The 24,531-nt window shown below is 41.3% G+C and overlaps 1 protein-coding gene across 4 annotated transcripts in view; it reads left to right on the plus strand.

Annotated features, from left to right (window-relative positions):
* Positions 1–24,531, plus strand: part of DCAF8 (DDB1 and CUL4 associated factor 8) — a 42,678-nt gene that overhangs the window by 12,913 nt on the left and 5,234 nt on the right. For all 4 annotated transcript variants that reach the window (XM_061183216.1, XM_061183218.1, XM_061183219.1 and 1 more), the window contains 9 exons: positions 1,225–1,299; positions 4,518–5,188; positions 6,156–6,296; positions 7,393–7,487; positions 12,199–12,309; positions 21,365–21,437; positions 21,960–22,017; positions 22,530–22,637; positions 24,018–24,148. In XM_061183216.1, the coding sequence (XP_061039199.1) occupies positions 1,251–1,299; positions 4,518–5,188; positions 6,156–6,296; positions 7,393–7,487; positions 12,199–12,309; positions 21,365–21,437; positions 21,960–22,017; positions 22,530–22,637; positions 24,018–24,148 (1,437 nt within the window). In that variant the 5' untranslated portion in view covers positions 1,225–1,250. The remainder of the gene's footprint in view (positions 1–1,224; positions 1,300–4,517; positions 5,189–6,155; positions 6,297–7,392; positions 7,488–12,198; positions 12,310–21,364; positions 21,438–21,959; positions 22,018–22,529; positions 22,638–24,017; positions 24,149–24,531) is intronic.

Genomic DNA, 24,531 nt, shown 5'->3' on the forward strand with positions numbered 1-24,531 from the left:
CGCCCTGGCCTAATGTGAGCAAGCTTTGGGCAGCTGTCTCTTGGCAGAGGACACTTTTTAAAATTTTTTTTTGAAGCAACTTGGATTTTTGTAGAGGAGAGAAGGGGGTAAAGATAAGGATGGGGCTGCCTCTGGGATAATTGTTATGGGAATGAAAGGGCTGTTGAAAGATTAGAGGCCAGTGTGCCTGGGTACAAGGACTGGAGTCATAATCATACTTTGTCTTTTCAGTGCTTTTTGTCCAAGGCACTGAAAGGGCTTAACAAAATTCTGGTCTGAATAATATTATTCTTTGCTCTTTGGAATTTGCTTGAGGTGGGAGTGAGGCCCTGAAAAAATAATGACTGTATTATAGTGGTATAAAAGGAATAAAGCTAGGTACCCCGACTCCTAGTTAGAGCTTTGCTAAACAGACAAACCTGGTGAAAGTTCTTGGAACTAGGTGAAATAGTGTTTGCCATTTTATGAAATGGACTGAGATGCTTTTAATGGAAATGTTGCACTTTCTTCTTCAGCCTTGCACTTGGTGACTGACTTACTAGTCATAAAAGGGAAGAAAAAACCTTTTAGGTTCTTTTTTAGGGGTAGGATACTCCTGAGTTCTAATTTGACTCTGCTTCTTATAATCCTTAGTTAATATGGGTGCCTGTATGTTTGAAGCTAGGCATCTGAATGACCATAAAGCTCAGGCTGTTATCCCAAGAGCTCAATTTCTTCTATCTCTGCTGTTTTGTGTGTGAAATGATATTCAGAGTCTGACCTTCCTCTTCATGTTGTGAAGACAAGTGTTTCATAGAGTTTGTGGATACATACGACGATTATTTACAACAGAAGGTTTTTGCTTTAGAGGGTAGTGCTGAAGCTAGCTTTCTGTATTGAGTTAAGACTCTCTGCTTGCTTGCAATACATGTCACTTGATATAGACCTGCTGTTCCAGGATTTATTTCAGTTCCTTCTTTCCCATCTGAAAAATCACTGCCAGTTACTCAGTGAGAAGAGATGGCAGTTAGCCTCCCAAAGATATGTTTCTTTATGGAATTTAGACATGGGGGGGATAATATCTGGCATAATTTTCAGCAGCTGAGAAGCCCTGCTGAGCACACACAAAAAAATCAATTTTGTAAAAATGACAAAGGCTGTACATTGTTAAATCTCCTGGTGCCTTTTATCATCTTTCCCAGATTGTTTCCTAATTGTTTCATTTTCTTACTCTCCTCAATCCAGGCTGGCTGCAGTAAACATCATTCAAGATGTCCAGCAAAGGGAGCAGCACAGATGGCAAAACAGACTTAGCTAATGGTAAGGGGCCATAATGAAGGTGAAGCTATTTTTGCTATTGACTGAGGTTCTCCTCCTCCCGCAAAGAGAGTGGAGACCTGGATTTTAGCGGAGGGAAGGAAATCTTTCCTAAGAGTGAACTCTTCCTGTGTCGTTTTGAGTGTAGGAAACTACACAGGAAACACCTTGGACTACCTGGTACTTTTGCTCCTTCAGCTTTTATCTGATTGTTTTCAGAAGATCAATAATAGAGTTGTCCCTCTAAGAGGTCAAGTGGTTTGGAATTTTGTAAGGGTGGACAAAACCCAGGAGATGCTGTTAATAAAGGAGAAAAAGAAGATCCAATTGGTGGTGGAACCAAGGGAGTTGTTGGGAAGGCAAGGCTCCCCAGTTATAAGGAGAGGTCTCTTTTCATGGTAGATCATAGTTCAGTAGAGATATTAGATAAGAGATGAAGTTATAAATAGATGCAATTGGGGCTTTTTTCTTTCTTTTTCTTTTCTTTTCTTCTCTTTCTTCCTTTTTTTCCTTTCCTTCCTTTCCTTTCTTTCCTTCCTTTCTTTCTTTCCCTCCCTCCCTCCCTCCCTCCCTGCTTCCTTTCCTTCCTTCCACCAGTGCTGCCAAGTATTAAATCACTGGGTCTACAGCAGATTTGAAGGCAGAATATCATGATTCTGGTAGAGTATAGCTACTACCTGGGTTATTTGACCAGTGCATCCACTCTGAGCCAACTTCCAACTAGAGAAGGTCCTTCAAATGGATATAATTGGGCAGCACAGTGTTCAGCATTCCTCAGCACCTTGTAGGTTAAGATTATCGTCTAAATTCTAGTTGACGTCTTTGGTAGAGCAATGAAGTGAGTAAGGGAGAGGGAGATTTTCAGCATGCTGTTTTACTGCCCCTTTGTTCTTTTCTTACCACTGGTGTTCATTTATCTTCTGTAAAGGAGAGTGATTCAGATTTTTCACTGGGCTTAGTTGAAAGGCACAGGATTCTAGAGGGGTTGGAGGTGTACAATTGATTTGGAGTTTGGCCATTAGCTAGATCAGGGATTGGCAAATTATGGCCTGCAGGCTAAATGCACAGGCCTGCGGGCTGCTGTTTTTGTAGTTTACTGGAACTCAGTCATGCTGCATTTATTTACATAGTATTTATGGTTACTTTTGTGCTACAGCAGTGGAGTTGAGTAGTTGTGCCATACATCCATATGGTCCAAAGTTTAGAAGCCTAAACTTTTTATTATCTGGCCCTTTATAGAAAAAATTTGCCAACCCCTAGCTATTATCTTGGTCATTGACTGTTAGTGTCCTCTTGCTGAGCTTGTGATATGCTCTGGCCCTTATCTTAATGTGGTAAGGCCCCCAAAGTCATCTTAATTTTAACAATAAATGCTAGGAGTTTTGATGTTTCATTTTTTTTTTTCTTCTTCACAGAAGTGATGGGTGTGATATTTTATCCCTTCTCACCACTCCCAATCTCAAACCCAATTTCATTTCAAAAACCACAATTATTAATCTTTCTTAGCATATACAGCAGCCTCAGCAAATGTAGTTCCTGGGAGCAAATTGCTGCACTTTTCCCCTTTTTCTTCCAGTTCCTAGTCGTTTTCACACTGTGCTCTTAGTTGAGGTGCTTTTTGAAAAGAGCTGTTTGTGTGTCTCCCAACCTTCTGTCACTACTTGAACCAAAAGTGTGTGTATTGTTTATCTGTTTTCTTTATTGGGCTTTGCCTAAGAGTTCATTGAAAAGACGTTCCATTGCTTCAAAGATCTTCAGAAATTACTGCTCTAATCCAGATGACAAAGCAAGAAGATATTCCCATTTTGAATCCTTAAACATCAATGTGGTATTGGAGTTGAATAGCTTATACCAGAGTCACACATAGCTGGTCAGCCTTTCCTAATAGCCTTTACTTCTGGCAAGATAAAATGTATTGTCATCTGAGGAAAGGAGGCCATGAGCAGGGTTTAAAATCCTCATTCACCCCCTTCCTTTCTTTACATCTTGACCTTAGTTTGGAAGTTTTGGTCCTTTTGGCCCTAGAACATTGCCAAAGTGCTCACTAGAATATGATTTGGCTGTTAGATAGGAGAATTCGGTATCTAATTTTGGGGATTATATTGCTCAAAGTGACCCAGTTATTTTATAACTACCAATATGGCAGACCTAGAATATGAACTTTTCAGGTCCCACTGTAGTAGCCCTGCTTTTTATCAATTTTATTTATGCTTCCTGATAAAACTTTGTCTCACTAGAATTCCTATATCTAAAACTAGTATTACGATTATTAAATTAATGGAAGTAAGGCAGAATACATTTATCAGCAAAAAAGAGAGCAAGAAGCCACTCAAATGGTCACAATTTCCACTTGTCCCTTGCACTTCCTTCTGGATTCTTAGTGGATTTTAAAACCTCGGGGGAAGAAACTTCAGGGTTTAAGAGGTGGGAGGTAGTGGTGCTTTCTCGAAGTGGTAAATAGTCCAACTCTTGCTGGGGATGGCTGTTCTTTTTTTAAAATTTATTTATTTTATTTTTGGCTGTGTTGGGTCTTTGTTGCTGCGCGCGGGCTTTTTTCTAGTTGTGGCGAGCGGGGGCTGCTCTTCGTTGGGGTGAACGGGCTTCTCATTGGGTGGCTTCTCTTGTTGCAGAGCATGGGCTCTAGGCGCACGGGCTTCAGTAGTTGCGGCATGCGGGCTCAGTAGTTGTGGCTCACGGGCTCTGGAGTGCAGGCTCAGTAGTTGTGGCACACGGGCTTAGTTGCTACGCGGCATGTGGGCTCTTCCTGGACCAGGGCTTGAACCCGTGTCCCCTGCATTGGCAGGCGGATTCTTAACCACTGTACCACCAGGGAAGCCCAGGGATGGCTGTTCTTTTTTCTTATGTTCAGCTTAATTATGTGCTATAACTAATGGATGCCCATCTAGCAAAATAGAGCCTAAGGTAGTTGTATCAGGCATACTTTTTTAAAATCTGCCAGTGCTTTGCTTCTTGAGAATTTATTATAATCTTTGGTTGTCCTGCAGTTCTTTATTTGTGTGTGACTTTGGTTTTCATCTTTTCAAGATTCCCTCTTAGAAGGTACTGTTTATAAGCATATGTAATGAAAACATTTTGACCAAAGTTGGTTTCTGGGTCTTTTGGTGGGATGAATTTTTAGACTAAGGAGTGGGAATCCTTCTGGTCACTATCTTATTTCCTTATTTTTCCCCCTCACCTACCCATTCCTCACTAACATGCAGGAAGCCTGTCTAGCAGTCCAGAGGAGATGTCTGGTGCTGAGGAGGGGAGGGAGACATCCTCAGGCATTGAAGTGGAGGCCTCAGACCTGAGCTTGAGCTTGACCGGGGATGATGGTGGCCCCAACCGCACCAGCACAGAAAGTCGAGGCACAGATACAGAGAGCTCAGGCGAAGACAAGGACTCTGACAGCATGGAGGACACTGGCCATTACTCCATCAATGATGAAAACCAAGTCCATGACCACTCAGAGGAAGAAGAGGAGGAAGAAGAGGAGGAGGAAGAGCATCCTCGTCGTCGCGTACAGCGCAAGCGGGCCAACCGTGACCAGGACTCATCAGATGATGAGCGAGCCCTGGAGGACTGGGTGTCCTCGGAGACCTCAGTCCTGCCCCGACCTCGCTGGCAAGCCCTTCCTGCCCTTCGGGAGCGGGAGCTGGGTTCAAGTGCCCGCTTTGTGTATGAGGCTTGTGGGGCAAGAGTCTTTGTGCAGCGTTTCCGCCTGCAGCATGGGCTTGAGGGCCATACTGGTTGTGTTAATACCCTGCACTTTAACCAGCGCGGCACCTGGCTGGCCAGTGGCAGCGATGACCTGAAAGTGGTCGTTTGGGACTGGGTGCGGCGACAGCCAGTATTGGACTTTGAGAGCGGCCACAAAAGCAATGTCTTCCAGGTGAGGCAAGGGAGCAGATTGGCAACTGAGAAAATCAGGCACGAGTTAGACAAACCTGAGCTGCTGCCTGGAGTAGGAGTGATAGTGAGTTGTGGTAGGAATTAGATATCAGGACTCCATCCTTCCTTGGCTGCCATAATGACTTAGAGGAGTTAAATACACTGAAAGACTCATGGCAACCTTCTGTTTCCTTGAGCACAGAGACTGTAAGAAGCCTCATTATAATAGGAAGGGTGCTTGGAAATCATCAGGAAGGCACTAAATGCCGTGCTAGGAGGCGTTACAATACAAGAGCAGAAGCTCTTGAACCAGTCTAGTTGAGTTTAAATCTTGGTCCAACCCCTTAACTAGCTGTGTGATCTTGGGCAAGTTTATTTAACCTCTGTCTTCAGTTTATTTACCCATAATATAGGGCTAATAACATACAGGGTCATGAGGATTAAATAACAGTAGAAGCTAAGCAGTTAGAACCGTGCCTGGTACTTAATAAACGTTTGATAAATATTAGTTAATATTGTTATTCTCTGGAAGTTTTACTTACCAGCCCCATCCATCATATGGTACTAGCCATTTATCCCTAAGCATGTTCTCTTTCCTTCCCCAATATCCCCTCTAGTTTCCTTTTTCTTTGTAGCAAGTTTATGTTTACTTCCTGAATCAAGGAAGATTTTCTCCTTTTTCCCTTACCTTTCTTTCTTTCTGGGTATAGTCCTAGTTCACCTGAGCACTCATACCAGTTCAGCCTTCCAGAATCAACAGAAATCCTCTCATATCAGAAATTTTTTCTTTTCCTCTCCTTTAACCCTTGGGAGAAATTGGACTTGAGCCAACTGTATAAGAGCAGGAGGTCTAAGTTTCCAGCTGTTGTGTAGCAAAAGCGGATGATTTGGGGTTGTCATCATGTTTTGCCCTCTCAAATTCACCTCTTCAATTTCTCTTGTCCTTTTTTTTATTCTTAACATCCCAGGCCAAGTTCCTTCCTAACAGTGGCGATTCCACCCTGGCCATGTGTGCCCGTGATGGGCAGGTTCGGGTAGCAGAGTTGTCTGCTACACAGTGCTGCAAGAATACAAAGCGTGTGGCCCAGCACAAGGGAGCATCCCACAAGGTAAGTAAGCCCTTGCCCCAAAGGTTGTGCAGTTCAGCTCCTCTGTGGATCTCAGCCAAAGCCCTCCAGTATCTCTGTCCATTGTGTCCCCTTTGTTGTGGTCACCTGCATCACTTCTTTCAGTCCTAGGATTTGTAGGTAAGATGGGAGAAAAAGCAGCCACACTAAACTTCTCAGAAGGCAAGTATTTGAGAGATCTCTAGATCTTGCACATGCAACATTCACCTGATAATACTTAACTCCTAAGCTGAAACATGGTTGGTTTGGAGATCCGTGAGGTCTCCTGTGCCTTCCAAACCTTTAAAATTTACTCCTATTGTATTTAGAACATTTTAACAGCTCTAAGGTGCTAGCTGTTGGCTTCTTATATGTGAAAGCTCCAGCTTTTCTGCTCACAACTCTCAGTGCATAAACAGTACTATTTCTGGAAGCCCTATTTAGAGCTGGGGATATAGGCCAAATAATCATGATGGCAGCCAGTGAGGAGCCAAGAACTGCCTAGTCTCAGAGTAGGCACTGTTTTCTTCATGCCGTGGAAAGAGGATGGTCCTCTTTTTTTTTTTTTTTACAAACCCTAAACAAATATGTAGGTGGACCTGGAGTATGCTTTCCTCGCCCATGGCTCAAGAAATATGAAAATTACCTATTTCTTTGATTCTTAAGACTACCCCCAACCACTAGATAACTAACTTTTAGAACTAAGCTGTAGGGAATGAAACTTGGGTGCCATTTCTCTCCCCACCTGAGGGTGTGGAATTGATTTTGAGGATGAGCCCTAATGGCGGTGTTTTCCTTTGGTATCACTGTTCATATCCCTTGGAGACTTAGTTAAAATAGCAAATCACCTGTCCTTTTGACTTGTATAGAATAAATAAGCTGTGAATAATTCACACAGAGCAAGAGAGAATGGGCTTATTATCTTCTTTCCTGGGATTTTACAACAAAAAAGGTAGATGTTTCTCTTGCTGAGACATTTTATTATTTTTTTTTTTTGAGACATTTTAAATGCAGCCCTTCGTAAAGATAAAGGAATGAGTTAGACAACCTCTAATTTTAATCTTTAGAAACCTCATCCTTTCCCTTTTTTCTCCTTCAGTTGGCCCTGGAACCAGACTCTCCCTGTACGTTCCTATCTGCAGGTGAAGATGCAGTTGTCTTCACCATTGACCTCAGACAAGACCGGCCAGCTTCGTAAGTATAGCAGTAGTATTTTTACAGAATTGGATTTCTTGGCTTTGAAAATATTGCACGTGTCCTAGGTAATGCTCAAGTCTCTGGTCCATCAGAATGGTTGCTTTGTATTTGTGATAAGAAACAGATGAGTTTAGGGGAATTCCTTACTTCTTTGTTGTCTGTTTCTCAGCAGTAAAATACTATTCACCTATCTTCATTTCTAAAGCAGGGTTCAGTTATCTTATTATATGTGGGCTTTAATAACTGGATAATCTTCCACTCTCCATTCACTTGGGTGCCACTCAACTTCCCCACAAGAAGCACGTTACTAGCAACTTAGAGATATGCTCCTATGTAGTTTTCACTTCAATTTTGTGTAGAAATGTAAAAATTAAATGATAATTCTTGAACAAAAATATTGGTAGCTATAGTAGAACTCTGTCATATCACAGCTTATTTTTACATGAATTGGAGACTCATAGGTAAATTATATCCCCTTTTAGCTGTGTGATATCATAGAAAGAGCATAGCATCTTATTTGGATCCAGGCAGACCTAGATCAAATCTCAACTTGGGCACTACTAGTAATGACCTATATAACCTTTCTGAACTTCAGTTTCTTCAGCCTCACTATGGGTATAATCAGTCAGTCTTATTCTCTCTTTTTCTGGTTTCTGTGAGGATTATTGATAAATGTGTTTGATACCTCAGCATAGTGTCTGGCACCATGGTTGGAACATACTGACTTGTAGCTACTAATTATTTCAGTTTCCTTTTTTCATTTTTATTGCTCTTATAAAAAATATATCTTGTTTTAAAAACTCAGATAATGAAGTATGTGGACAAAATGTAAATGCTCCCTCATGTATACCTCTCCTGCCCCCCACTTTTCTAGCTATCGATAACCATTGTTAAAAATTTTGAATACCTTTTCAATCCTTTTGTATACATTTATGTATCTTACTATATACATATACACTCTTCCCTCCAACATGGGATAATTGTACGTATATATAAACTTACATATACGTATGTTCCTGCAATTTACTTTTTTCACATTATGATGTATTTTGGAGAGCTTTCTACGTCAGACCAAAAAGGCCTACCTAATTTTTTCTTTTTAAACATTTTATTTATTTATTTATTTTTATGTGGACCATTTTTAAAGTCTTTATTGAATTTGTTGCAATATTGCTTCTGTTTTATGTTTTGGTTTTTTGGCCAAGAGGCATGTGGGATCTTAGCTCCCTGACCAGGGATTGAACCCATGCCCCCTGCGTTGGAAGGCAAAGTCTTAACCATGAACCGCCAGGGAAGCCCCTATGGCCTACCTCATTTTTAACCATGACATCTGTGTCATAGCATTGGTGTACCACAGTTTGTTTAACGACTACCTAGTTGATAGATTATCTGCATTATTTATTGTATTGTTAGTCTTAAAAACTATCTTTTTTTTTTTTTTTAATATGCCATTCTGGAAGTTTATTCTAGGATCACAAAGTGAGGAAGAACTCAAGATTTCAACTTTTCAGAACTCTCCCCCCTTAAAAATTATCTTAACTCTTACATGTCAATACCAATATTGAGTAAGGGGTGTCACTGATTTACATAGCATACAAGTAAAATATAAGTTAATTTAGGGAATATAATCTTAAAGCTGATTATTATTAGACTTTTATTTTTAGAGAGATAAGTATACAAAAAGTTGTCTAGAAAGTGAAGAATTTAAAATAGTGGTTAAATGATGGAAATGTTTTTGGCTTGTGGAAAGGATATACTGGTTATTTATATAAAACTTAAGAGGATGAAGATTGAGAGATAATGAATGGATTTCTCCTGCAAAGGGAACAGGCCTGGGTGACAAGGGATCTGCCTCCTAGTACTAGCCTGCAGTTATATAGCTTTGAGAAAATCATTTAATCTCTTAAACTGAATGATGTTTGTTATTTTCAGTTCTCAAGTTCCATGGTTCTGTGATGATAATGGAACATTAGCAAGTTTTCCAGAGGGGAGTGGAAGGACAAAGATGGAAAAAATGATATGAGTTTGTTTGGTCTGCTCTGGTAGAGCGTTGTGAAGCTGAGTGAGATCCTATGGATCAGGTTCAGAGGAAAACTACTGTTAGGCCACAAGAAATTGGGAATCTGGTTCAAGTAATGGACAGAGTAAATGACTGGCAGATTATTGAATGTGTAATGAAAAGATGTAAGCAGAAAATCTGACTGAGAGTTGATCAGTGGATCTAGGTGCAAGCAGTAATAGGTGGGATAGAAACTAAAAGGGGGAACATAGGAGAAACTTAGAGCAGGAGGAGGTCCAGATTCTGGCCTTAAGAAAGTTTTTGCTTTAGGGGTTGAATTAGTGGAAGGCTAGAATGAGGTGGGAGGACTGAATGTGAAGGTCATGGCTAGAATGTGTATCCATATGTGTTAAGCTGGTGCCTGAACATCTGCTTATATCAGAGGCATTTTTGTGTGAAGTTGGCATAGGGGAATTTTTCTTTTGTGTATACATAATAGCTGAGTCTCTGGAAGCTGGTGATATTGGCTAACATCATAGGAGGAGTTGAATTTGGAGCTGTGGGTGGGATATTCATTTAGGCAGCGGAAGCTAGTTTGAGATATTCTTCAGAGGAATCCTTTGGATTGATCTGTAATTGTTTTTCCCTTTTTCCTGGAACATACCAGCTCGCTAAAAACTGCAAATTTTAAGGCAGAATTTGGTAAATTTGTTTCATATGGCTTTGTGTGCTGCCTTGCTCTGGTGTCAAAACTTTTTTTTTTTTCCTGCTGCCATTATCAATCATTTTTATAGCACCTCTGCATTTTCCCCACAGGGCTCAAGGTGCTCTGTGCATTTATGCATTAGGAGAGAGAATTGTTTGTTTTAGGTGAATAAATGGAGGCATAGAAGATTGAGTTCTTTGTCAGGATTAGATGACAGTGGAGCCAGTACTTCATAATCTATCCCCTCACTTCTTTCATTTTGCTTCTGCATGGTAATTGTTATGTTTGTCTGACCCTCTCCTTCTAAAAATCCAAATTGCTGAGGAAATGAGATGTTTCTCTGAAAAAGAGCAGCAGCTGCTCCTCTTCCTCTTCCATATCTAAAGCCCAATTAGAGCTGCCTCTTCTCCATTGCTAGTTTTGTTCCTGAAACTTTTTTTGGCTTGTTTTCTGCCTTGTGTTTTGGGTATGTGTGTATTTGTGTTTTTCCTAATGACATTTATTTTTAATGACCTTTGTACACTATTCTTTTAATGGAAGGCTGCAGAGATTTTAAAATTAAATTTCTCCTTTGCCTAGAGCAGTCTAGGATGGAGTGACTTTGACCATTCAGAGAGGATGCTGACATCATTTACAAAGAAACTTATTGTTCTTTCTTTGTTATAGTTCTTTCATTTTCTGTAAGCACCAGAAATGAGCAAAAGCTTAGAATTAAAAATGAAAGCTGTTATTCATAATCACCAAAACTTGGAAGCAACCAAGATATACTTCAGTAGGTGAATGGGTATACTGTGGTATATCCAGATAATGGAATATTATTTAGCACTAAAAAAAAAAAAAGAAAGCAAGCTAAAGCCCAGTCCCTTCCTTTCCTGTCTTCCTTTCCTTATAAATTTACTAATCTTTATGATGTCATATTTGACAGGTTGAACGCTTCAATCTGGGAGGAGTATTTATAGGGCCACCCTTAAGGTGGGACAAAATTATGGCTCTTTGGCCAAAATCTTCTGGCTAAAACTCTGAAATTTTATAAGGTTTCCTCGGGGTTCCATGCCCTCCTAAGAATCACCTTTTTTTGTGGTACAACCAGAAGAATAATTTAGAAATAATTTTTCAGCATTAAAAACAGCTGTCTTGACAAGAATCTCTGCTCCTAATTTGCTTCAAATAAGGGAAGACTAATACTGTTTTCCTTTGTATTAACCGTTGCTTGTCGTTTTTCATCGTGCATTTTTAAAGCTGGGTTTTAAGTGATACTTCTCTGGAATTTGGGAGATAGATTCTGACCTTAAGGTCTTTTCCTTTTTTTTTTTTAATGTTTATTTTAAAATTTTTATTTATTTTGGCTGCGCGGGGTCTTAGTTGCAGCATGTGGGATCTTCGTTGCAGCGTTTGGACTTTTTAGTTGCGGCATGCTGACTCCTTAGTTGTGGCATGCTAACTCCTTAGTTGTGGCATGCCTGCAGGATCTAGTTCCCTGACCAGGGATCGAACCCGGGCCCCCTGCATTGGGAGCACGGAGTCTTACCCACCGGACCACCAGGGAAGTCCCCCTTAAGGTCTTTTCTGTCCACTGTTTCTGTGATTCATCCTCCCCTCACTCCCTGCTCCCAGATGATTGGGAAGATGTACTTACAAGTAGAGGATGGGAAGATGTGGGTAGTATTGTCTCTTTAATGATTGGTTGTCATCATATTGGACTCAAGCTAAGGCTACTGAGGAGCAATACTTTCATACACCTTTAATTTATACTTCTTGAGAAACACCAGAAAATTACTACATGTTTTTTCCATCTCCAAAGTAGCATTTAGTAAATATATATGGTGGTGGGTTTTTTGTTTTTCTTGTTCCAACGTACGAACAAACAAAACCACTTCTTTCTTTCCAAGTGAGAATCTGTTTGGTTTCTTATTAGCTGTGTGTGCGTTACTGTCTCTGTTCTCACTTGCCATGACTATCTGGATCTTTTGGAGAATATAACGTATACTTTTCTACTCTTGAAGGAAACTGGTGGTGACAAAAGAAAAGGAGAAGAAGGTGGGGCTGTATACAATCTATGTGAATCCTGCCAATACCCACCAGTTTGCAGTGGGCGGACGAGATCAGTTTGTAAGGTGAGTCTGTGGCTCTTTTGTGTCTTTGAGAGTTTGAGACTGTGATGTATTGTGTACTACCAGCTATCCCTTATGGAAAGCTATGAATTGCCTAGGAGTTCATTAACTGCCATCTTTAATTTTTTGCCATCTTCCAAAGAGTTTAAACTTCCTCTGACATATTCTGTTCCCTAATGTAGCAATCTCTGAGGGATGGCTTAACATGTTATAGATATTATCAGGTTCTAAAGAAGTTTGATGAATTGACCAAGTTCTCCACCTAGCAGCTAGGCATAAACCCAGGTTTACTAGCAAGTGCTCTATTAGTAAATATTTTCCACCATTTTTCATATATAAATTAACACGTACTAGAAATTTTGAATGCTGGTTTCAGATACAGAAATAATTTGACTTGGGAGTACTCATTATGAACTTCGGGTTTTTGGCTCCCGGTATCCTGAACCACTTTTCTTTATCTTTAGTGATATCTTTGTTACTATGAACATTTCTTGTAACACTGTCTATTGAGATATATCCTAAGGAAAACAGAGTTCATGGATTCAGTCGCCATGTGTAGCAGTTCGTTTCCTTCTGGTCCCTGGTCACAATTATATCCCATCCCTATCCAATTGGCCTATTTTTTTTTTTTAACATCTTTATTGGAGTATAATTGCTTTACAGTGTTGTGTTAGTTTCTGCTGTATAACAAAGTGAATCAGCTATATGCATACATATATCCCCATATCCCCTCCCTCTTGCATCTCCCTCCCCCACCCCATCCCACCCCTCTAGGTGGTCACAAAGCACCGAGCTGATCTCCCTGTGCTATGCAGCTGCTTCCCACTAGCTATCTGTTTTACATTCGGTAGTGTGTATATGTCAGTGCTACTCTCTCACTTTGTCCCAGCTTACCCCTCCCTCTCCTCCCGGTGTCCTCAAGTCCATTCTCTACGTCTGCATCTTTATTCCTGTCCTGCCCCTAGGTTCATCAGAACCATTTTTTTTTTTTAGATTCCATATGTATGTGTAAGCATACGGTATTTGTTTTTCTCTTCCTGACTTACTTCACTCTGTATGACAGACTCTAACTCCATCCACCTCACTACAAATAACTCAATTTCATTTCTTTTTATGGCTGAATAATATTCCATTGTATATATGTGCCACATCTTCTTTATCCATTAATCTGTCAATGGACACAGGTTGATTCCATGTCCTGGCTATTGTAAATAGTGCTGCGGTGAACATTGTGGTACACGACTCTTTTTGAATTACGGTTTTCTCAGGGTATATGCCCAGTAGTGGGATTGCTGGGTTGTATGGTAGTTCTATTTTTAGTTTTTTAAGGAACCTCCATACTGTTCTCCATAGTGGCTGTATCAATTTACATTCCCACCAACAGTGCAAGAGGGTTCCCTTTTCTCCACGCCCTCTCCAGCATTTATTGTTTGTAGATTTTTTGATGATGCAATTGGCCTATTTTTAAGTATATTTCTTTGGTTTCCAAGAGATCATCAGTTTGAAAGGGAGGAAGGAAAGGATCACTAGAAGAATGAATGACTTTATGCTTTCCTGGTGGTGGATGAAAAGCATTATCTTCCTTTTTATTTATTTATAAATTTATTTATTTAATTTATTTATTTCTGGCTGCGTTGGGTCTTTGTTGCTTCACGCGGGCTTTCTCTAGTTGCAGAGAGCAGGGGCTACTCTTTGTTTTGGTGCGTGTGCTTCTCATTGCAGTGGCTTCTCTTGTTGGGGAGCACGGGCTCTAGGCATGCAGGCTTCAGTAGTTGTGGCTTGTGGGCTCTAGAGCGCAGGCTCAGTAGTTGTGGCGCACGGGCTTAGTTGCTCTGCAGCATGTGGGATCTTCCCAGACCAGGGCTCGAACCCATGTCCCCTGCATTGGCAGGCGGATTCTTAACCACTGTGCCACCAGGGAAGTCCCATCTTCCTTTTTAAATAAGAGGATATTTTTATAACTGTATTCTGTAATTAATTTTATTAATAATCACAGGGATGGGACTAAATTTTTAGAAATACCTGAGAGATGATCTTAACTTGCTGAAGAATCCTGCCACAAGAGAACTGGGCAACTTTGTTGCTCTCTTCTTCTTCCCCTGTTTCCCTTGCCTTCTAAATTCCTTTCCTCTATTCACCAATAGCAAATGTTTAGCAGTAGTTTTTTTTTTCTAAGATAAGCTGTTGATCCAAAACGGGGTTGTAGCTGTCAGAATTTCCAGATGCTTCCTCCTCCAAATCAAGCATTTACTGAATTTTCTAATTTGCATTTCCTGCTTAGAGCTCTGGATTCATGGAAAAGTCTGTGTCTCTAGATAATTCAACCACTAGGACCTTGGTGTTTGGAGGAGAGTGGAGGCGTTGGCTGTATTGAGAACTGCAATTGATAATGCTTTTATCCAGAGCTAATACTTTCTCAGGGTGAGAGTGGGGCTGGAAATTAGTTTTAGCATTTCATCACAAGGATAAATACTCAGATCTTCTATTTCTTATCAACCTCAATATCCTTTATCCCTTTGTACATGCCAAATTCTCAGCATGTAATAGGCTGTTTACTCGACAGAAGCACGTGTAGATTTTGAGGCACACTGATCGCCTATGAGCAGATGGCCCTTCCACACCCTAGCTCTTCTCTGATCATCCTCAATTTCTCTGGCACCTCTTCAGTTCAGCCAGTTGAATGTTTTGGAATTCCTCTTTTCTGTTTCGTTATTTGAAAGAACGTTAGGCTCACCTGCCAGTACAAATTTGAAAATATTTTTGCTGAATATTTTATATCATAACACCATTAGCTTTCACTAGCCTGAAGGAATTCCTTTAGGGGAATACAGAGAAATAGCTTACTCATCCTCAAGGCTTTCACATCATAAATACTGAATTTTAGTTTAGGATTGTGAAGGAGCATTTAAGGGAAGCCTTAGAGAGTCATGCTTTTTGGAATATGACCAAAAAGGGGGGATGGGCAGGGAGAAAGAAAAAAGGTAGGCAAGTGGAGGGTGGCATAGATTTGAGTTTCTGCTACTAAATCCTGTTTAGGTTGGTTTAAGAATTTGCAGAAGTGAAGAAAAGGAGAATGTATCAGATGAATGAATCCTGTGGTGATAGATTTGGCAGTGTGATTGGTTGACATGTAAATTTATTGCTAAAGGATTTGGTATAGGCCCTGGTTTATAAAACACAGTCAATAAATAGTCACTTTGGTCCTCTATCTTTATCAGCAACATTGAGAGAACACTAGATTAAAGGCAAGTTGGGGGAAGAAGGAGGTGAGGAGGGAAGAGAGAGGCTTAAGGTAACAAATTAGTGGGCACCTGGAGGCCTGTGGAGAGAAATGCAGTAAGGGTGTTGAGACAGTGCTGAAACCATTCTTTATTTGATTTAAAATGTCCAGGGTATAGGAAGACTCAATAATGTGGAGATGTCAGTTCTTCCCAACTTGATCTATTGATTCAGTGCAATCCCAATCAAAATTCCAGCAAGTTATTTTATGGATATCGACAAACTGATTCTTAAAGTTTGTGTGGAGAGACAAAAGATCCAGAATATCCAACACAGTATTGAGAGAGAAGAACAAAGCTGGAGGCCTGATACTACCTAACTTCAAGACCTAGCAATACTGTAAAGCTACAGTAATTCAGACAGCATTGTATTGGTGAAATAGACAAATAGATCAAAAGAACAGAATAGAGAGCCCAGAAATATACCCTCATAAATACAGTCAAGTTATCTTTGACAAGGAAGCAAAGGCAACAAATGGAGAAAAGATAGTCTCTTCAATATATGGTGCTGAAAGAACTGGACATCCACGTGTAAAAACGGAATCTAGACATAGACCTTACACAGTTCACAAAAGTTAACTCAAAATGGATCATAGACCTGAAAGTAAAGCCCAAAACTGTAAAACTCCAGAAGATAACATCGGAGAAAACCTAGAAGACCTTGGGTACGATGATGCCTTTTTATTTTTATTTTTTAATTATTATTATTTTTAAAATTTATTTATTTATTTTTGGCTGTGTTGGGTCTTCGTTGTGGTGCACGGGCTTCTCATCGCAGTGACTTCTCTTGTTGTGGAGCACGGGCTCTAGGCGCATGGGTTTCAGTAGTTGTGGCATGCAGGCTCAGTAGTTGTGGCTCGTGGGCTCTAGAGCACAGGCTCATTAGTTGGGGCACACGGGCTTAGTTGCTCCGTGGCACGTGGGATCTTCCCGGACCGGGGATCGAACCCGTGTCCCCTGCATTGGCAGGCGGATTCTTAACCCCTGGGCCACCAGGGAAGTCCCTCGGTGATGCCTTTTTAGATACAACATCAAAGACATCCATGAAAGAAGTAATTGATAGGTTAAACTTCATTAAAATTAAAAACTTCTGCTCTGTGAAAGACACTATCTTTCAAGAGAATTAGAAGATAAGCCACAGACTGGGAGAAAATGCTTGCAAAAGGCACATCTGCTGAAGGACTGTTATCCAAAATATACAAAGAACTCTTAAAACTCAACAACAAGAAAACAACCCAATTAAAAAGTGGACCAAAGACCTTAACAGACACCTCACTGAAGAAGATAACACAGATGACAAGTGTATGAAAAGATGATCCACATTATATGTCATCAGGAAAATGCATATTAAAACAACAGTGACATACCACTACATATCTATTAGAGTGGCTAAAATCCAGGACACTGACAGCACGAAATGCTGGTGAGTACTGTGGAGCAACAGGAACTCTCATACATTGCTAGTGGGAATGCAAAGTGATACAGCCGCTTTAGAAGACAGTTTGATGGTTTCTCCAAAACTAAACACACTGGTACCATACAGTCCAGCAGTCAAGCTCCTTGGTATTTACCCAAAGGAGTTGAAAAGTTATGTCCACACAGAAACCTGTACGTGGATGTTTATAGCAGCTTTATTCATAACTGCCAAAACTTGGAAGCAACCAAGGTGTTCTTCAGTATGTGAATGGATAAATAAATGGTGGTATATCCAGACAATGGAATATTATTCAGCACTAAAAAGAAAAGAGCTATCAAGTCATGAAAAGACATGGAAGAACCTTAAATGCATATTACTAAGTGAAAAAAAAAGCCAGTCAGCCAATCTGAAAAGGCTACATACTGTATGATTCCAACAGTATGACATTCTGGAAAAGGCAGAACTATGGAAATAAGAAAAAGGTCAGTGGTAGCCAGGGGTGGGGTGGGGCAAGAGAGATGAATAGGCAGAGGACAGAGGATTTTTAGGGCAATGAAAGTACTCTGTGGTATTATAATGATGGATATACGTCATTATACATTTGTCCAAACCTGTAGAATGTACAAGAGTGAACCCTCAGGTGAACTGTAGACTTTGAGTGATTATCATATGTCAGTGTAGGTTCATCCTTGGTTTAAAAAAAAAAAAACCTATCGTTTTGATGAGTGATTTTGATAATGGGAGGGGCTATACATGTGTGGGGGTAGGGAGTGTATGAAAAACCTCTATACTGCCCTCTCAGTTTTGTTGTAAACCTAAAACTGCTTTAAGAAAACAGTCTTAAAAATTAAAAAAAAATTTTTTTTTAATGTCAAGGTCCTGTCCTATGTGCAGATAATAGGGGAATTTTTTTGTATTTATCTTTGTATCACCACTGTCTAGCACAGGGCTTGGCAGTCTACACTGTTTTTGTAAATAAAGTTTTATTAGAACACAGCCATAGCCATTTGTTCACATATATCCATGGTATGCTACAGTGGCAGAGTCTGGAAACTGTGACAGAGACTGGATGGCCTGCCAGCTTAAAATATTTACTGCCTTGCCATTTAAGAAAAAGTTTGGGGCTTCCCTGGTGGCACAGTGGTTAAGAATCCACCTGCCATTGCAGGGGACACGCGTTCGAGCCCTAGTCCAGGAAGATCCCACATGCCGGGCTTCCCTGGTGGCGCAGTGGTTGAGAGTCCGCCTGCCAATGCAGGGGACACGGGTTCGGGCCCTGGTCTGGGAAGATCCCACATGCGCGGAGCGACTAGGCCCGTGAGCCACAATTACTGAGCCTGCGCGTCTGGAGTCTGTGTTCCGCAGCAAGAGAGGCCGCGATAATGAGAGGCCCGCGCACCGTGATGAAGAGTGGCCCCCACTTGCCGCAACTGGAGAAAGCCCTCGCACAGAAATGAAGACCCAACACAGCCATAAATAAATAAATAAATAAAATGGGAAAAAAAAAAAAAAGATCCCACATGCCGCAGAGCAGCTAAGCCTGTGCACAACTACTGAAGCCCGCGTGCCTAGAGCCCGTGCTCCCCAACAAGAGAAGCCACCACAATGAGAAGCCCACGCACCGCAACGAAGAGTAGCCCCCACTCGCCGCAACTAGAGAAAGCCCACGCGCAGCAACGAAGACCCAACGCAGCCAAAAAATTAAATAAAATAAATAAATTAAAAAAAAAAAAAGTTTGCCAACCCCTAGTCTCAAGCATCATATCTAGAATATAGTAGGTTCTTAATAAATACTTATGGAAGAAAGGGGAGGGTAGGTAAGGATTTCCTCATAAAGAAGAGCATTGGATACAGAGGAACACGGAATGGTCCATACAACAAGATATTGAATATTTAAAATTTTTTACTAATTTGATGACTTGGGAAGATAATGATGGCTTAGTGACATTTGAGAGCTGTTGATTTAGACTTAGTTTAGAGGGAAAAAAATCTGATTATCAGCTGCTATATTTGCTGAAGAGTAGTAATTGGTAGTACAGCAGTCTCCTATTTGTCTTCTTTTTTTATTGGTTCATTTAAAAAACATTTCCTGGATAGTCTATTTATGCAAGATATTAATGGATTATGGAGAATACAAACATACATTGATTCGTTCGTTTATTCATCCAGCATTTACTGAGCATTTGTTGTGTGCTAGGTACACACTTGACTAGACATAGTTTCTGCCTTCAAGGAGGATTCGGGAGAAGCAGATATATATAGGGATTAAAAATATTAAGTAACTTACCCAGTATTGCTCATCTAGTAAGTAGCATAGTATCTGAACTCAGTTCAGATGCCTTAAATATGGTGGAAACCATTTCACTATGCTGTTCTTTCTCACAGAGGAAATATTAAAGACAAATGGGAAGTATTTCAGGTAGAGGGAACAATATGTGTAGAATTAGGATAACAAGATGTGACATGGTATGTTCAAGGAAGCATAGTTTTTTTGTTTTCTGTATAATGTATCGAATCTTTGAGAAGTGGTAGGCAGCCATACTAAGTAGTTTGGACTTTATTTAGTAGGAAGTACAAAATCACTGAAGAGATTTAAGCAGGGAATTTACATTAAATTTTTCATTTTAGACATAATTCTGGTGACAGTATGAGCAAGGAAATCAGAAGGTTACTATAAATAATGTAGGCAAAAAATGCCTAAGGGTGGAGAAAGCAGATATAGTCAAGAAATATACCCAGGAAGTCAAATTGACAGGAAAGAAACTAGATACATAGGAGAGAAAGGACCTGATTTCTGGTTTGGCCACCTGAATTTAGGATGGTGCCATTAACAAAGATTCGGGGGAAAGGGTAGGTCTAGAATGATCTTAGCTTAAAAAGGAGAATGATTTTACTTTTGGGCATTCCATTACAACATTCTTTTGGCATGTGGATATAAATCTAGAGCTCACTCAGAACAAGTGTGGGCTGGAGACACAGATTTAAGAGACATATCCACATATAGGTGGTAAAGTGTTGGTAATGGAATTTGATTACCAAAAGAAAGTATAGAGCAGAATTCTTCCTCCCTTTTGAGTCTCTGGCCTCTTTGAGACTATAAGGAGAACCATGATCCCTTCTCCCAGGAAAAATACACATAAGCACAGTTTCTGGGCATTCACATATACTTGAACTCTAGGTTTTAAATTTTCCTTATGTAGAATCAGAGGAGAACTTAAGACCAGACCTTTGAGGAACATCAGCATTTAAGGGGTAGACAAAGACAAGCCCATGAACAACATTAAGGAGTGGTTGGACATCAAGGAAAGAAAGTGTTTCAGGGAAGGAGTAATGAACAATGTCAAGACGAGAGAAAGGCCTAAAAAAGTATCTTGTTGGTATTGGCAGTTAGGTTACTGATGACTTTAGCCAGAGAAGTTTCAGTAGTGAGTTGAAGGCCAAAGCTAGATTAGAATGGAACGAGAAATGAATAGGAGGTGAGGGAGTGAAAATGTTGAACGCAGATTGCTCTTTTCAGTAATTTTACTACAGGGGGGAAGGATAGAAAAAGCCAGAGTAGGAAAGGTCTGTGGAAGGATTTTTAGAAAATGGGCAGACAATGGTGAGGAAGAGGACTAATCAGTGAGAAATGGACTGATCAATCAAACAAGGTCCTTGGAGGGATGAGATTAAGAGCAGCTGTGGAGGGATGAGACTCTGAGGTTGGAGGAGACTAATGGGTGAAGACAGGGACTAGATCTGTCTTGTTCCTCACTATATTTCTAGCACCTGGCATAATACTTGGCATCTAATCCATGTGTCATAAATAGTTGCACAAATGATTAAAGTTTGGATTGGTAAGATGAGGAAGGTGAAGGTAGTTTGATGCTTGATGAGAATGAAGGAAGGAGAGAGGGAGTCTTGAGATAGTTGTTGGTTTGTAATAGTTGTGGGAAGAACTAGCCGAATAAAATTTCAAAAAGGGATTGAAGACCCACTGACTTACATAAAGCATGGTCTCTGCCCATGAGTAATAAACCGTATTGGGGAGGCAACATACATGCAAAAGGCTCTATAATAATGTTATTTCAGCGCAGATAAACAGTAAATGATATAAAAGCTGAGAGAAGAGATAAGCCACTTCAAAATAATATAATTTAGAATTACTACTTGAAATGAGAAGTACCTGGATAAGAGTTTTGGTTTGGAAGAGGGGTGGGAGAAGAAGATTTTTGAGGAAGAACCTGAGCCAGAAGCTTAATTGGGGAATGTCCTTTATCTGTCCTGACATCCAGCTGACTGGTGTTCCTGCCACTGCATCGAATTGCAACTCTTCAAGGGATGTTTGTAAATTTTGACATTTTCATTGCTTCTTCCACCGTAGGATTTATGACCAGAGGAAAATTGATGAGAATGAAAACAATGGAGTACTCAAGAAATTCTGCCCTCATCACCTGGTAAGATTCATGAAGGGCCAGTGGCTCCAGGCTTCCCTGACTCAACCCCAAGCCTGCCCCCAAACTTGTTGGTATGGTGGGAAGAGCTTGGACTTTGGAGTCAGACACCTGGATTTGAATCCTGGCTCTACCACTTACCAGTTTTGTGATCTTGGGCAGTCACCTTACCTCTGTTAGCCTCAGTTTTCTTACTGACAAAATAGAGATACAGATAACTGCCTTGTACCACGATGGTAAGGCCTAATGAGATAATGTATATATGAAATGGCTAGCACACAGAAGACAACCAGTAGAAAGACCTCTCCCCCCAAGGTGGTCAAGTTTCATCAGTTGTACTCCTGTCTCTATCTCTCTATCTTTCTCTCTCTCCCTCTCCCTCTCTTTTTCTCTCTCTCTGTCTCTATCTCTATCTATCTATCTCTGGGAGAAGATATAGGGGAGTTTGAAGGAAAACCTGTTTCCTGAAGGTGGTATAACAAATGGGGGGGTGGGGCATCAGTCAGTATCTGCTCCTTATTGCAGGTGAACAGTGAGTCCAAAGCAAACATCACCTGTCTTGTGTACAGCCACGACGGCACAGGTACGTGAGCAGGGCCCAGCTCCTAGGCTGGCATGCCCCCTCTGTCTAGGGAGCTGCTGAGCCAGTGAGGCATGTGCCCTCCAGTGCTCACCACTGTGCTATAGCTCCGAGTGGAGCAGCTGGGGAGTAGTTGCTGATGGTGAGCACACAGCGGGAGGATGCAGCAGATGACCCTTGGAGATGCCAGGCACTTGCAGAATGCTGCAGATGATATTTGGCAGGGCTTGTCCTAAAGCCCAGGCTATTTGGTTGAGCAGGTTCTTATGCCTTTGACTCATTCCTGAATAAATGGGTATGATCTTCCTGAGCATTCTGCTACCCCTGGGTTGGCAGCGTGTTCCTAGTCTACCCTAGACACCTGAATTGCCTGCTGTTCCAACTGAGTAAGATGGGTGCTATACCTGGGTATTAGGAGGGGGCACTACTGGCAAGAAGCCCCACCCCAACCCCCAACTCCTGGTCCTAGCTTTTTTCAGCCTTTGCCTTCACTGCTGTGTGCTTGTTCTTGGCAGAGCTCCTGGCCAGTTACAATGATGAAGACATTTACCTCTTCAACTCCTCTCACAGTGATGGGGCCCAGTATATTAAGAGATATAAGGGCCACAGAAATAACGCCACAGGTGAGGCTGTCTTTCTAGGTTTCTGTACCCCAAGTCTGTTGGTTTGAAGAACCACAGTATCTCATGCAGGTTGTGCAAATAAGAACTACCTAAAGGAGTAGGCCACCTGTCACCAAGTGACAACAAGCCTAATTGGGCTGGAGTTTTCATAGGCCCTCCTGTGCTAGAGGAGAGAGGGCTCAGGAGCATCTCTCACCACTACAGTGATGTTACTTGGTCTGGGTGTAAGGAGACTAGACTATATTTTTCTTATGATTTCAGGTAGCTTCAGGATTAAAAGACTTATTAGGGAGTTTGGGAAAGCCCTCCTTAGTTAGTGGTACTGAATTGCCTAAAATAGGGGGGTGAGCTTGTACTTACAGGGAAGAGGAGGAAATAATTCTTTTGAATGAGGCAGAAGAGGAGAAATGGTGATAGCACCTCACCCAAGTTTGCAGTGACGATTGGCCTTTTTTGTTCTGTCTGTGCTTCCCAAACTTTGCTGTACAATGAAGTCACCTGACAATCTTTTAAAGATACTGAAGCCTGGCTTCCATACCCATCCATTCTGACTTAATTGGTGTGGGGTGCACGTTGATTAGGATTTTTAAAAAGCTCCCTTTGATTCTAATGTACAGAAAAGTTGGAATCACTGCTGTTTGTTGTTATTAGTGCTCCTATCAGATGTCTGTCATAATGTTGACTGGGGAGAGCAGTTAGTTTTCCTTTTTCTCTTGAGCTGGTGAGAGGAGAGGGAAAAACCTGTACTTGGATCTTAGTCCTTGGGCATACAGAAGAAAGTGTTCCAGTCTCATGATTGGTATGGAACTGGACGTAGCCGTTGGGACTCCTGACTTCTCTTACTAATTTCAGAGGGTGGAGCCCTGTTGTTCAGAGTCTTGGTAACAAGCACAGTTCAGGTGCTTCTTATAGGCAATTGTGGCATATACCTCCATCAGTCTTAGGTCACCTAATGACCCAGGAAGCATTGACAAGGTACCAGTGAAGCACACATACCAAGGATAATCCTAGGGCATAGGACAGTGCTGCCTAGGAGTGGGCAGAGCTGGGGCCATTCAGGTTGGGACGGGTGAGGCTTTAGTGAGGCCTATGGTTGCTCTGTAGGGTGCAAGCTAATGAGACCGAGGCTGTTGCTAAGGACTGCAAACTCCTCAGCTCTATGGACCTCTTTAGGAGAATATAAATAGTCTCTGGAACTGGTGTGATTCTTATTCTGTCTATTATACATGCATAATCCCTTGATTTGTTTTGTGAAAGTGAAAGAAATTCTTTGGCTCTTAGCTGATTTAGATTTGTGAATAACTAAATTTCCTGTGAGGTAAATATATGCCGGCCTGATGCCAACTCTCATGTGGTTTATTCCTTCATTTGTCATTTCAGTAAAAGGCGTCAATTTCTATGGCCCCAAGAGTGAGTTTGTGGTGAGCGGTAGTGACTGCGGGCACATCTTCCTCTGGGAGAAATCATCCTGCCAGATCATTCAGTTCATGGAGGGGGACAAGGGAGGCGTGGTGAGTATGGTGTGCTGGGCTGGCTGGCTCCGTACTCTCTCCAGTCATTAAGGTAGGCTTTAGCAGGGCCACTGAATTCTCACTCTGACAATGTAATACCACATCTTAGAGGTCTAGCCAGCTAAATAAAAAGTATAGGGCTTCCCTGGTGGCGCAGTGGTTGAGAATCTGCCTGCCAATGCAGGGGACACGGGTTCGAGCCCTGGTCTGGGAAGATCCCACATGCCGCGGAGCAACTGGGCCCGTGAGCCACAATTACTGAGCCTGCGCGTCTGGAGCCTGTGCTCCGCAACAAGAGAGGCCGTGATAGAGGTCCGCGCACCGCGATGAAGAGTGGCCCCCGCTTGCCACAACTAGAGAAAGCCCTCACACAGAAACGAAGA

This window comes from Eubalaena glacialis, chromosome 3, assembly GCF_028564815.1.
Source record: "Eubalaena glacialis isolate mEubGla1 chromosome 3, mEubGla1.1.hap2.+ XY, whole genome shotgun sequence".
NCBI lineage: Eukaryota > Metazoa > Chordata > Mammalia > Artiodactyla > Balaenidae > Eubalaena > Eubalaena glacialis.